This window comes from Coptis chinensis, chromosome 7, assembly GCF_015680905.1.
Source record: "Coptis chinensis isolate HL-2020 chromosome 7, ASM1568090v1, whole genome shotgun sequence".
Classification (NCBI taxonomy): domain Eukaryota; kingdom Viridiplantae; phylum Streptophyta; class Magnoliopsida; order Ranunculales; family Ranunculaceae; genus Coptis; species Coptis chinensis.
The window spans coordinates 37,143,180-37,156,689 of NC_141462.1; the positions used below are offsets into that span (position 1 = coordinate 37,143,180).

The 13,510-nt window shown below is 35.1% G+C and overlaps 1 protein-coding gene and 1 pseudogene across 2 annotated transcripts; both read right to left on the bottom strand.

Annotated features, from left to right (window-relative positions):
* Positions 1-7,061: 7,061 nt before the first annotated feature.
* Positions 7,062-8,941, bottom strand: LOC147487369 (alpha carbonic anhydrase 7-like; annotated as a pseudogene). The gene is made up of 7 exons (XR_015201345.1): positions 8,782-8,941; positions 8,449-8,665; positions 8,073-8,179; positions 7,892-8,006; positions 7,637-7,801; positions 7,497-7,550; positions 7,062-7,379 (listed from the first exon to the last, which is right to left on the bottom strand). The product of XR_015201345.1 is annotated as an alpha carbonic anhydrase 7-like (transcript).
* Positions 8,942-11,411: 2,470 nt separating this feature from the next.
* On the bottom strand, positions 11,412-13,390 carry LOC147487370 (alpha carbonic anhydrase 7-like). Its single transcript, XM_086575290.1, has 7 exons — positions 13,232-13,390; positions 12,907-13,124; positions 12,596-12,702; positions 12,348-12,462; positions 12,069-12,233; positions 11,809-11,862; positions 11,412-11,674 (listed from the first exon to the last, which is right to left on the bottom strand). Exons 1-7 carry the CDS (start codon positions 13,305-13,307, stop codon positions 11,579-11,581), a joined length of 831 nt encoding a protein of 276 aa, XP_086431416.1. The 5' UTR covers positions 13,308-13,390; the 3' UTR covers positions 11,412-11,578.
* Positions 13,391-13,510: the final 120 nt, after the last annotated feature.

Sequence of the window (13,510 nt, forward strand, 5' to 3'; positions counted from 1 at the left end):
AAAATGTGGGGGGTGTCTTGCCAAGGCTATTGTGAATGAATCTAAAAGAAGTCTTTTTGAGACCTAGAATTATCTAGTAGATGTTCATTGGTGAAACTCATAATAGTAATATTTGTTTTCAGTTGTCATGAGTTATAACAATTTTATAGATACCACACTATTATTGAATGTCTTATATGCTAATTTTATTTGAAGTTGTGCTTTCTGAGAAATTGGCATAGAGTGGTTGAATGTTCATAATGAACTACATAAGATAATCCCATTATTTCTGCACAAGAAATTTGGAAGACTACCAATGAGTATTTCCACCATTCACGGTGATGATGTTTATATGTTTCTTGAGGAAGATTCATTAACCTATAAGGAAGTTGTCTATCTATGATAAGTGTCCTTTTTGAAGGATACAACTCCTCTAAACTGGACTCTTGATTTATTGGGGGATCTATAGGTTGAATTGGATCTTTAAAAGAAAACTAAAACGTGATAGTTGTATTGCAAAATACAATGCTAATAATAATAGCCAAGGGGTTTCAATCAGAGACAAGATTTATACTATTTTGAAACCTTGCTCATATAACTAGAATTTCTTCTACAGAATTCTAAAGACTCTAGTTGAGTAGTTGTGCGGAACTACAATACCAAGTAGTACCAGGTGATGAGATAAAGGTATACAATTTAATTAAATCTTTGTATGAGTTGATTCAAGCGCCTATAAATGGCATGAGCAATTCAACAACATATTAGTGTCATATGGATGTCAAAGTACCGTTGTTGATAAAAAAAATGTGTACTTTCTTTAGAGTAAAGCAAGACATATGTGTTAATCTCTCTTTGTTTAGATGATTTAATATCATGAGTGCTAGCATTGAGAATGTGTATGAGACAGAGAAATTCCTATTTGAAACACATCATAAACCGTCATTGAAAATGATAGTTTATTATGTTGTTAAACTCATTTATGTAACTGCTGTTGTTAAGATGTTGACGTTTGAATATGGTTGAAGGCCACATCGTACCTTAAACCAGACCGGCCGGATGGTATAGGGAATTTAAGGCACTGAGAATTGAATGACCGGGTGAATATAGGAATTAAAACTCATGTTGGTCTCATTATATTGTTATAGCACTTAGTAAAAATATTTTTCATTGAAAAGTATGGGTATTATGACAGTAAGCATGTGTTAACACCTTTTGTGGCAAATATCCATCTTATGAAAAATAATCTCCTTGTGTTTTCTCATACTAAATATGTCAATATTAATGGTTGCCAATTGTACTTGATGGATAATGTATGTGAGACATGACATTGCCTACATTAATGGCATCGAAATGATAACCCATTGTGTCCTTATAAGGAACTTTGATGTATATTGTCGATTATCCAAGTACTATAGCAAGAGCCATTGATTATAGACCGATATTTAGTAGATTTCCATCATTGTTCTAGAAGGGTAATATGTTATAAACTGGATCGGTAATGTTTATGTGTTTACCTTTGGTGGAAATTGAGTGTCTTGGATATCACCCAAGCTAATCGCCTTTAGAAAAGGCATGTGATGATCTTTGAGTGGGTTAGCAACCTCTTGGCAAATCTTCCCATTGGCTCTAAAATGACCTCGATGTGTATATGCTTTGCAATTGCCTCTCATTCAATAGCTAAGACATGTTATCTTATGTGCAATGGGAAAAGAATACATGTAAGTTGAGATATAACTTAATCAAGCATTTGCTAGAGATTATGTTAGGTTGGACTTAGTTTGGCCACATGTCTAACCGCACCCACTTCTTTGGAGGCAAGTGGTTTATCGTCGAGGGGATGGGACTTTTGCCTTAGATAGAGGGCGACACTGACGGCAACCCCACCTATGTGATTGGAGATCCCATGAATTAGGTTCAAAGGGAAAAACAAGTCACCTCGTCGTTCTGGTATGCTATTGTCTTTCTTTGAGACGTCCCACCCTATGACTAGATAGCATTTTTGTATACTTTGTATAACTTGAATTGCAATGAGAAAGGATGAGTTATTTTACTCTTATTGGAATCCATAGTCCATTTTTTTATATAATGAAATAGTGTATTTTAACTGCAATGTACACTTGATGGATATCCACCTACGTGAATGTAGAACTGGGTCGGTTCTTATGAGTATTCGAGGCAAGTACTCTAGAGCATTCATGGAAACAAAAGTATGGGCCAAAAAAGCCAACACCGCAGAACAAGCATATAATGAAAGAGTAATGTGGGTGCATGTCTTCTATTTTACTACAAGGGAATGTTGGTTCAAAGATTTTTTAATCCACCACTTTCACGTATTATAAGACATGTTACCCTATGACTGGTTCAAGCCCGTAAAGCACCAGTATCTTATGCATTGTTTTTTTCGATTCTCTCTGGCATTTCGTTAACCCATTTCTTTTGTAATATCCTATTCCAAAATAGTGGGGGACTATTAGTATTTTGAAATAGTGGGGGATTGTTGGAATCTCTTGTGTATTTCTAAATACTAGTGTGTGTGTGTGTGCAAAGTGGAGGAGATGAACAAATGGTGTTCTCTCCACTTTAGTGCATAGTAGATAGTCCCACATTGGTTATCCACCACATCGGGTAGGGTCCAGAGCCGGGCTTGGACTTCTTTGTTAATGGGTAGTGGTTTGACCAATAGCCTAAACTTGTTTTACCTTTTTCTTGAGCAGCAAGTTTCAGTGTTCTATTAGGAGTTGGTCTCTCTTCCTCCTAACTTCTATAAATAGGACTGTGAGTCCATAGAGAGAACAGACTTGATCAGAAACTCAACTCAGAGAAACAGAAAACTCAAACCAGTCCTTTTCTTCTTCTCTTCTTCCTGTCAGTCGCCAGAGAGAGTTATATTGTTGTTCTAGAGGGTAGTCTGTTCTAGTGCTGCTGTTAACCATTGAATCCTATGAGGAAGACGCCACTGTTGCCTTTCTGCACCATTGGAAGGGGCGAAATCTTTCCTTAAGGACAGCCTAATCAGCGCCTTGGTTATTCCTGCCGCCATTCTTCTTTGTCCTTGTTTCTTCATTGCTACTGTTCCTTCTGTTCTACTTTAGTTGTTGTGTTCATACAACTATTCTAACAGGTGTCTCTGGCACTCTGTTAGCTAGGTGAGATGTGATTCGTATATCCCCTAGTTCAGACGGGCTATCTATTAAAAAAAAAAATTCAGACGAGCTATATTCACTATAGTTGAACTGCCCTTGATCTTTATCTGTAGCAATTGGATGGGTGTCCTCTATAATTTTGCAGGAGTCACTAGTTCCTTCCTCGTCAAGGACTTCCTGTGGTACTTGGTATCTATTGCCTTCAGTGGCTGGTTGAGCAGTAACTGGTTGCCTCAGAGTCCCACAGTATTAATGCATTATCTTACTTATATTGAATGTAAATGTTTGCTTTTTTGCTTTTATATTTTACTCTTTTAAATGTTTCTAATTTGTTAATCAGATTGAATTTCTCAAATTTCTATCTGTTAACCTACTACTTAAGCTTTTGAGCTTCTTTGAAATTGAAACACAGTAACTATGGCTTCAAAAAGATTAGAAGTTATGCTATTTGAAGCTCCAGTCTCGGGGAAGGAAAGTGTTAATAAAGTTTGGGCTTCGGGCTGGATCACATGCTTTTTTACGCCTTAAAACTAAGTCGTGTGCTATTTAGGATTTCACCAATTCTTCTTAGAAAGCCTCAGATTGGTCACAGGCTCATGGCAAGCTTCGCCCTGATGTGTGCCTCAAGGCTCACATCACATGTAATACGTTTTCTGAAACACTGGTCTTCTTTTTGCTTTTGCCTCGTATCTAATGCTGTTATTGCAAGTATATTTTAGCAAACAATGTGTAGATAATTATTTCAGAACTTCTCATATATCAAACTACCAGATTCTGTTAGCCAAGCCTAGTGTTTTTGGCTACAGTCGGTTAGTTATTGGCAGTAATAAGCTGGTCATACAAAATAATATAGACTTTAGTTTTTCACAATGTGGAACTTTATGGCTATCTGTGGTTTAAGTTTACAAGTATACATTCCTTCTCTGCTGTATCTGTATTCTAATACATCATTCTAGATGCTACTTCACAACCTTACATCTGCCACTTGCTTGGCATCTCAATTGACATCGTTTCTGACTTGTAAACTTCTTATATATGTTCTTTTTTAAGATGTTGGTAAGCAGCCATGGAGAGTTAATATCATTTTCCAAAGGAGATGTTGATCTTCTTTTTACTTGACAATTGAAATTATTGTTGTTAATCTTGATTGATTTGATTGTTACTTGGTGTTTTCTCTCTTTCATGGTTTTCAGTGGAGTCCTATTGTAATCGTTTATATATGAAAACAAGTGGCGAACTTAAATAGAAGGTTACTATTTTCAATAAAAGTCCTTTTTTCTTTTTTCTTTTGAGAAAAAGGAAAAAGATAGTAGGTAGTTTTGACCGTCTTAATAAAAATACAATTCATCTAAGAGCAGGTTTCTATAAGTAGGAACGTACAAGCATATCACAAGTTTTTTTGCGGAGTAAAAGACGTAACGAGCAGCTTAGAGAGAATGGGTTTGCAGTTCTCTGTTACTCTTAATTTTACTTAATTTTTTATACTGCTCTTGTCTATGCACTTCTAGTGTTGTCTCTTATTTGTTACTAGCATGTGTCTTGTGCTAGGCATCAGTTCGCCAAGTTGTAAAGAACTAAAATGAAAATTGTTAAAAAAACTAAAGAGAAACAATTTTTTGTGAATCTCTCACTAAAAAAAGAGAAACAATTTTCTAAAAATGGAGAAGATATACAATTCCTATACATAAATTTTAGCTTTTAAATTAAGAAGACTATCCTAAAATTATTGAAAAAAGAGGTGGTTCAATTTTAATAGAGATCAGGGAGCCAATTATAATTAATAAATAAAAGAGATGTAATTTAAATAAACGTAGGGAGGTGGTTCTAAAATCTTAAAATTGAGAGATTATAAATACACTGTTCGGTTGAGAAGTGTGGTTCCTACAAACCCGGCTATCATATATTCACTAGCATGTGTCTAATGTGTCTTCAAAAAACATGCTACGATCAGTTAAGCCAAGTTGTAAGAAACTAAAATGAAAATTAGAAAAAAAAAAACTAAAGAGAAACAATTTTTTGTGAATCTCTCACCAAAGAAAAGAGAAACAATTTTCTAAAATGGGAAGATATACAATTCCTATACATAAATTTTAGCTTTTAAATTAAGAAGACTATCCTAAAATTATTGAAAAAAGAGGTGGTTCAATTTTAATAGAGATCAGGGAGCTAATTATAATTAATAAATATGAAAGATGTAATTTAAATAAACGTAGGGAGGTGGTTCTAAAATCTTAAAATTGAGAGATTATAAATACACTATTCGGTTGAGAAGTGTGGTTCCTACAAACCCGGCTATCATATAGTGTAGAGATATAGTGTAGAGATGTGATATTTGAGTTTTAAAAATGTTTAGCTTGCCTTAATCTTGTATGATGATCTATTTGTAATAAATTATACATGCAATGACTTGGAACGTTCCAAACTGTTCTTTGATCAATGCTGAGGATTTCTACATATGAATTCTTGAACTTCAAAAACAATAATTTTACTAAACTGAACAAAACATTATGCTGAGTATGTATTTTGTGAAGTCGCATGTTGTAACTTGTAACACAATTCTAAACTTATATTTAAGGATCAGTATTAGGTGTTGAGAGTCAGTTATATTCTCAAAGCAATACGTGGTTTCTGCATTCGATTGTGTTAGTGTATACAACAGTCTCAATTCAAAGATATCCTTTCGAATACAACCCCTTTGCACATAATTTTTCTCATTCACGTATGAGTGCATAAAGTTGGGGATTTTGTGGTAACCATACAAATAGGTGAAGCAGGACTCGCTATTGTAATTGTTGGTGATTTATATGCATCAGCAACATGCCTTGTTCAAATGTGTGGGGAGAGACTGAAATAAACAGGTTCTCCTCCATATAGGCTTTAGCGTAAGTTGCATCTCTGCGCCGCTCCCATGTTACTTACTGTATATCTGCTCTCTATGCCTTAGTGGCTTTGTTTTCCATTTGTCTCCAATTTACATGAATGTTCCATTTTAATTTTAGTATTACCTAGTTGTCTTGCACATTCTGTTTGATTATGGTTTTTCATCTTTTAGCATTAAAAATCAATCTAATAATCTTACTACTGACTTTAAGATATTTAAAATTTAGCAGCCAAAGCCATTGAAGAGGGCATATATTATAGGAAGTGTGTGTTAAACTTCTAGGATGAATGATAAAAGATTTAATTAAAAAAAATAGCTTTTCAGATAAGGATTGACGAAGGACTTGATTAGGATGACATACTTCCTTTGGTGTACTATTTGATATTTTGCTTGTTTTTAAGATTGCTGGTTTAGTTGTATATATGCCTATCGTTCGATGTGTAGGTTCACTTTTAAATCAGGGATGTCACTGGGTTTTGCTAATTAAAGGGTTACTAAAATAAAAGAGAAGTAGGCACATGTTTTAGGCAATACTTATGACGACCATATTTTTGTTGCAGGCGTGTGATTCTAGGATTTCTAGCCCTGAGAAACCAACTGTTGAGCTTATGAAGCCTACTGAGGAGATGAAGGCATTCAAGGCCTATGCAAAGCTTCGCATTGAGAGAATGAACAAGAAACACATCGGTGCTAGGATGAAGAGGTCAATGGAAGCGAAGACTGAAGAGGATAAATGATGAGGCAAATCAGGAATCTCAGTTTTAGGGATGCAATAGATGACACATTTTTCTTAAAATGTTGGGGTGCAATTCCTCGTCGTTATGGGCAGTAGTAGCTAATTATTAGTATGAGAATAAAATCTTTTCAGTTCCATCCCTGTGGTAACTTATGTCGAGTATTGGTAGGAAGATTCAATTTCAAAAACATGAGTCTGATCGAACTCTTTGCCTTCAATATATTGTGGTTTTGATATTGGGTTTTCTTGCGAATATGTTGCTTTTAATTTTTCTTGGAATAGTCTGTCTGCATGAGACCTTTCATGCTGGTATAAAAGAAACAAGAACAAGTAACAACAACTATTATTGGATGATTTTAAATTGTAGTACATCAAATGATCGTAAAGTGTGTATACTAATGTTGCAAACAAGATGACACCAACGCATATACTAAACCATTACTCCCTAAGTACAGTAGTACACAACGGCTCTATAACTAAAACAAAGTGATGAAAACAATTAAAAAATAGTGCAGCTGTAATTAGGTTTTGTTTCAACTGATTAATCAATTATTTGTCACCCTGGCCGTTCCTTCAATTTGTAAAAAAGAATATCCCTGTCATTTAGTGGTTGTAATGGCCTAGCATTATTCTCTGCAGACTGCAAAGAATCACAAGTCATATATATGTAAGATAAGAAGGCAAGTTAACTAACAAGAGAACTGCTGATGCCGGATTGAATATTGTGATACGCAGGTGTACAAGAGAGCACACTTACGTCGTGGACTGCTGTCCTCAGTAATTTCACTTGCTCAATTGAAACAGTCCTCACCTGGAAATGTATATATGGGTAAAAATCATATCATAGAACTGAGCACTAAAATTGCTAAGTAGGTGGAGTAGGGTAAGAGTATGTACCCTTTTACTGATGGTCCAAAGAACACCTTCTGTACAAGGGGGAGTAGTAAGGGAGCCAATGTATCTGTAATACTTCTTACCAGCAACCTTTATGTGCCTTGGATCCACGATCCCCACATTTATCTCCTTTTGGCTATCAGTTATGGACTTTATATCCTTCTCTAACTGGAATGGATAACAAACACTCATATGAGGGAGATGCTTAGTTATAACAATAGTATGTCTCTTCCCAAAGGGCTATCCTAATAGTTTTACCTCAGAGAGAAATGCTTCAGGTCGGCCAATCTTATACAGGATTCCAATCACAGCCGTCCGGTTACCCAGAATGGGATCTATTATCTGGTGAACCATGTGCAGCTCTAGCGCGAACCTGAGTACGAGTCAAACTTATGAATGAATTAAGACATGAATATTACTCACAGACGGAAATATTTACCTCTTCCCGTTAATGGTATGCTCAGAAGGTGAGTGCCAATGGCATTGTTGGAGGTCGTAGTTTATACCATTGCTCTGTAGTGATCCAGCACTACCCGCCCATTGAAGCTGCACGGTCAATCACCAAATAAGACTTCATCTATAGAGGTACAAACTTAAATATATAGCAAGGTTTGGTGCAGTAGGTTTGTTAATTACAACAATATTTCAGTTTGTCAAACAAAGAACTGCCTACTCTAAATTTTAATTAAGCAATCAACTCCGTAAGGGAATTTATCCATTGGCCACATCAAGGGGAAGTATAGACACCGAACTAACACATATCATATTGTTATATTATAGTATTCCGATCCAGCTTTAATGGAAAGGCAACTCACCGTAATGTCATGGCCCCTGTTTTTAAGTGTTGCATTAGCAGACTTGTAACTCTTTTCAAGTCTCCTAACTGTGGCACTACCTCTACTCTCTTGTTCATCAAATCAATTGGAGACTGCTCATCTCCATACTTGCAAGTTGCCCATTCTTCATGAATGACTCCCCATTTATCAGGTCCTTTACTACTCCCTTTCACATAATCAAACTCACTTTGGTCATCTGCACCATTATAGAGCACACAACATGTTATTAATTTTAAAGTCCATCACACTAGAAAAACAAATAGTAGTCCATTATATTCAAATTAACACAGGTGGGATTTGCTTTATATATACCAACTTCCTCTTGGGCTATGGCAGCTGGTCTTGAACAGATTATAAGTAATAGGGAGAGAAAGCCAAAAGCCGAAATGTGGGCTTGCTTTTTCATTTTTCACTCTCACTCGCAATGATTTTCCAAAAGCCACAAATAGCAGCTGAGAATTTTATGTTGTGGAGAAACCTGAGAAGCTTGATACCTTTATATACCATTAGTAATCTCATCAGATTGAAAAAATTGTTTGTAGGTGAATCTGCTAGCAAGTTTCCAGAGTTAGAATTTTTAGTTAGTTGACAAATTAACATAAGAATCTTAGCAAGTTTCCAGAGTTAGAATTTTTAGTTAGTTGACAAATTAACATAAGCACATCCTACAAGAAAGATGGTGTGATCAATCTTCTAGATATATAAGAACTTATGAACTGTGTCTGTGTCTTTAATAGGATGTTGTACAATCATGTATTGCTTTTCTACTACGTACAGTTAAGAGAATGTTTTCAACTTAAAATGTTGATTTAATATGTTCGTGATGAAGGTATATCAATGAAAATGACAACCCAAGCAAAATACTATTTTTCCTCCACTTTTACTAGAACTTTGAAGATTAATTCTGAAAGTAAAAACGTGTATATATATATGCTAAATGCCATTGACGATTATCATTGTCTATAGCAAATAAAATATGTATGTTCAGGTGTCATACCATACAGAGAAAAAGAAGTTATATGTCCTCATTGATGACACAATGTTTATTGTTTGATAATATAATTCATTGGAATTAAGAACCTATCAAGTGTCAACTTTTTTATGGACATGTCATTGAGAAACATCAGGATGGAATGACTTTGAATATAATTGATATCATGATATGTGGCGGCTGGCCTTCAAGAAATTGTGACCCTCTTGTATTTGAAAATCGAAGTTGGAACAATTTACATCTTCTCAAGAGTCAAGTCTTCGACCAAATACGAGCACAATCGTAAGACGATTGAGACGTCTTTTAAGAGGGACAACTAACCAATTCATGTGATGACCATGTACGTGCTCCCAGCTGGTATCAAAATGTTGCTAAAACAAACGGTGTCCAATGACCAATATATGGAAGTATAGTCGAATTTCCTCGCCAAGTTCTAACAATTCTAGCTTTTCGTCCAGTATCAGCCATTGTAATTCGTGTATGATGGCGTACTAATGTTGAAACTAAAGTGACTTTTTCAAAATGATGAAATCAATCAAATCATATCATGAAATCGTTGGTCAATCATAGGAAAAGAAACTTGGTAACTTTCACTTACCAACTTCCATGTGTAAATCCAAAGATTTTCATTATTTTAGGAGTTAGGAGAATATATATATGGAACTTCTTCCCTACGACACCGTTTCGTCTGGTGTACACGGAACAACATCATATATATTTCGTAGGCAAGGTGTTTTCCTTCGATAAGATATGATTAACCAGATTAATTAAAGGAAGCGTTTGGGCTTGTTTATGCATTAACAAAACTGCCTACATATATTGCACGTACAGATCATCATTTCTCTGATATGGTATTCAACTGGGCAAGACTAGCTAACCACCAATGAAAATCTTGTCACCGAAACTGCGCATCAGTGTTTAGAAAACCGGACCGGACCGGTGGTTGAACCAGGGTCCGACCGAAACCGGTAAATTTTCAGTTCGGTTCAGTTAAAACTTGAGTTTATGGTTGGACTCTGGGTCTAAACTTAAACCGTGGTTGAACCGGCGAACCGGTTGAACCGGTTCAGTTCTAAACCGGATCATCTTTATATAATTTTTTTTTTTTTTTTTTTTTTTTTGAAAAATTGATAGTGTGGGGAGTTGAACCTAACACCTAAACAAGATAATCCAAACTCCAAACCAACATACTACTATTCCAAACTCCAAACCAACATACTACTATGTATTTCTTGTATAAGATATTTTTTTGATATATAATACCAATTAATATTGAATTAAAACATGTATTTATTTATTTTATTATTGTAATTATTAAAAAATTTGCTAAATAAATATAAATCGGTCCGACCGAGTCGAACCATAATTGAACCTGGTTGAACCATTTTAACAAAAAATCGGTTCGATTACCGGTTCGGTTTTCAAAACATTGCTGCGCATACCACTAATGTGTTTTATATATACCTGGCTTAATTCTTCTTTGCTATTTTGCTATTAGTGTGAGCATCTCCCTCACTGTAAGCCATCATGTATTATTGGCTCTCATTTGACGTACTTGTCCCTCTAGGTGTATCTCTTTATCTATAGTATGATTCTATATATTTTACTGATGGAAAATAAAATAAAATAAAATGCAAAAAAAAAAAAGGTGGTGATCTATGACAAGACAATTTGAATATTTGCCCAAATTAATAAGGATGGATAGTGGGAATATTGCACGGTAACATCCAACAAGGTTGTCACCTTGCTGGATTTAAGGTTTCTTTACCTACAAATCTACGCATTTAATTACTGTTATTAGTTTTTACAAGCTAAGTGAAATAGATTTAAGGTTTATTCATCGTACGAGAGTATATATTTGGATTGGAATTTGGATCCAACAATAACGAAATGGTTGTAACTTGATGCGGAAGAACTCACATTTGTTTTCGCTTTATAGGAAGATATACAAGACTCTGAACTTCATAGTATTCATTTCACTGGGGGCAATCACCCAATCACGTACATATCGAGCACCTTGTTATCGAGGATGAAGGGTTGTACTTCCATTATTATTAAACAAAATATTACAAATAACAAATACAACAATAACTTATGTCTAATTCCTCGCGTGCTCAATCAAATGTCTTGGTAATTCCAGGGACCGCCCAATTGGTATAGGAAAATCTCCCGATCATTGAGTGGTTGCAGTGGTCTAGCATTATTCGATGCATACTGCAAAGATTAATGAAATATGTGTAAGAACTAAGAAGCCAATAATAAAAAAAAAATTGATAAGGCAAATCACCTATTATATTAAATTAGAATTAGAATTTTCGACAATTTGATGAATAGATTGAGCAACTTACATCGTGAACAGCTGCCTTTAATAGTTCCACTTGTTGAGTCGAAACAGACCTCACCTAAAGTCATTTAGATTTGTTGAAGATCATATTAGATTATTAGGAAAATGATGAAGTCATACTTTCAAGTTGCAAACATTGACATAATTTTGGAATTATTTAAGTTTGCTTAATGATATATTGCAATTAAGAAGTGATTACTTGTAAGTTGCAAGAAATGACAGAAGTAGGATATACAGGGTTAGGAAAGATCGATGTCTACATACTCTTGTATCGATAGTCCAAGTCACACTTTCGGAACAAGGGGGAGTTGTGAGGGAACCCATGTATCTGTAATAGCTGTCCTCAGATATCCTTATGTGCCTTGGATCAATCATGCCTACAGTTATCTCATTTGGGCCACCAGATATAGACTTTATATGTTTCTCTAACTAGAAAATAACCAAACACTGAGTCAGAAAATTGCTCAAGCAAGTGAAACAACAACAGCAACAGTAGTAAGAATGCCTCTGCCTATGAAGAATATAGATTGGAGAAACAATAACCTTTGAGAGGAATGGTTCGGGTCGGCCAATGTTATACAAGATTCCAATCACAGCAATCCTAGTACCAAAGATGGGATCCGTACTTTGATGTACCATGTGTTGCTCTAAATCAAACCTGGGAATGTAAGAGTTTATTTTAGTTACTGTTAGTTGTATCTCAATATATGAGATTTTATGTTAGTTACTAGTTACTACTTACTACTACTTAATGATACAACGACGATTAATCCAGCTGTAACTATACGGACCTCTTTCCATCTATCGCATGCTCAGAAGGGGTGTGCCAATGTGATTGTACGAGTTTGTAGTTTGTACCACTGATCTCAATAGACCCAGCGTACCCTGTCCATTGAAGCTGCATGCAAATCAAACAATAGATTAAGCTCATGAAATTAAATAGCTAGTATGTACATATATATAGGTGTACGTAGTAGAACTTAGCTACTTGAGAAAATTTAAAGCCAGCGACCATCAAATACATAGTTGCATACCATACCATAGTAAATTATGCCCAAAGCATACGTAGTTGTGTTCATCAGAATTAGGAATAATAACGTACCATTATGTCGTGGCCCCTATTCCTTAGTGTTGCATTGGAGGGCTTGTACTTCATTTTCAATTCTCCCAAGTGGGGAACTATGTCCACTATCTCGTTAGATAAATCAATTGGAGACTGCATAACTCCATCTCTACAAGTTGCCCACTCTTCACGAAGGTTTCCCCATTGATCAGGCCCTTTACTACTCCCTTGATCATAATCGAACTCTCTTTGGTCGTCTGCACCATAAATTATAAGGTATATATATGGTAATACGTAATAGTTTAAGAAACAATTAATGACAAGTCGTACTAAAAAGACTGAGATTAAGTTTGAGTTATTATACCAACTTCCTGAGCTATAATGAGTCTCGAGCTAATGAATAGTAGTAGTGAAATGAAAATGGTTTGAATATTCTTCATGTTTCCTTCAAAATGATTTGCAAAAACCAAAGAGTTTTGATACGTTTATATAGCTGTAAAAAATGATTGAGATAAACTATTCACTACAATGTTTTTCTTGTTAAAAAAATATTTTCAATGCCATGAAGAAAAACGTTTAAAACTATTTTAAAAAACATGTGATAAGCGAGTCGGGAAATGTGAAAAAAATTCACGGGCCCAAA

What these genes read in the sequence shown, in the direction of transcription:
- LOC147487370 (XM_086575290.1), bottom strand. Translation starts at nt 13,307, where the DNA reads ATGAAGAATATTCAAACCATTTTCATTTCACTACTACTATTCATTAGC. An exon ending in CATTATAGCTCAGGAAGTTG is followed by an intron (nt 13,125 to 13,231) that starts GTATAATAACTC and finishes TTTATGGTGCAG; the next exon opens with ACGACCAAAGAGAGTTCGAT. An exon ending in CCGAACCATTCCTCTCAAAG is followed by an intron (nt 12,234 to 12,347) that starts GTTATTGTTTCT and finishes GTTATTTTCTAG; the next exon opens with TTAGAGAAACATATAAAGTC.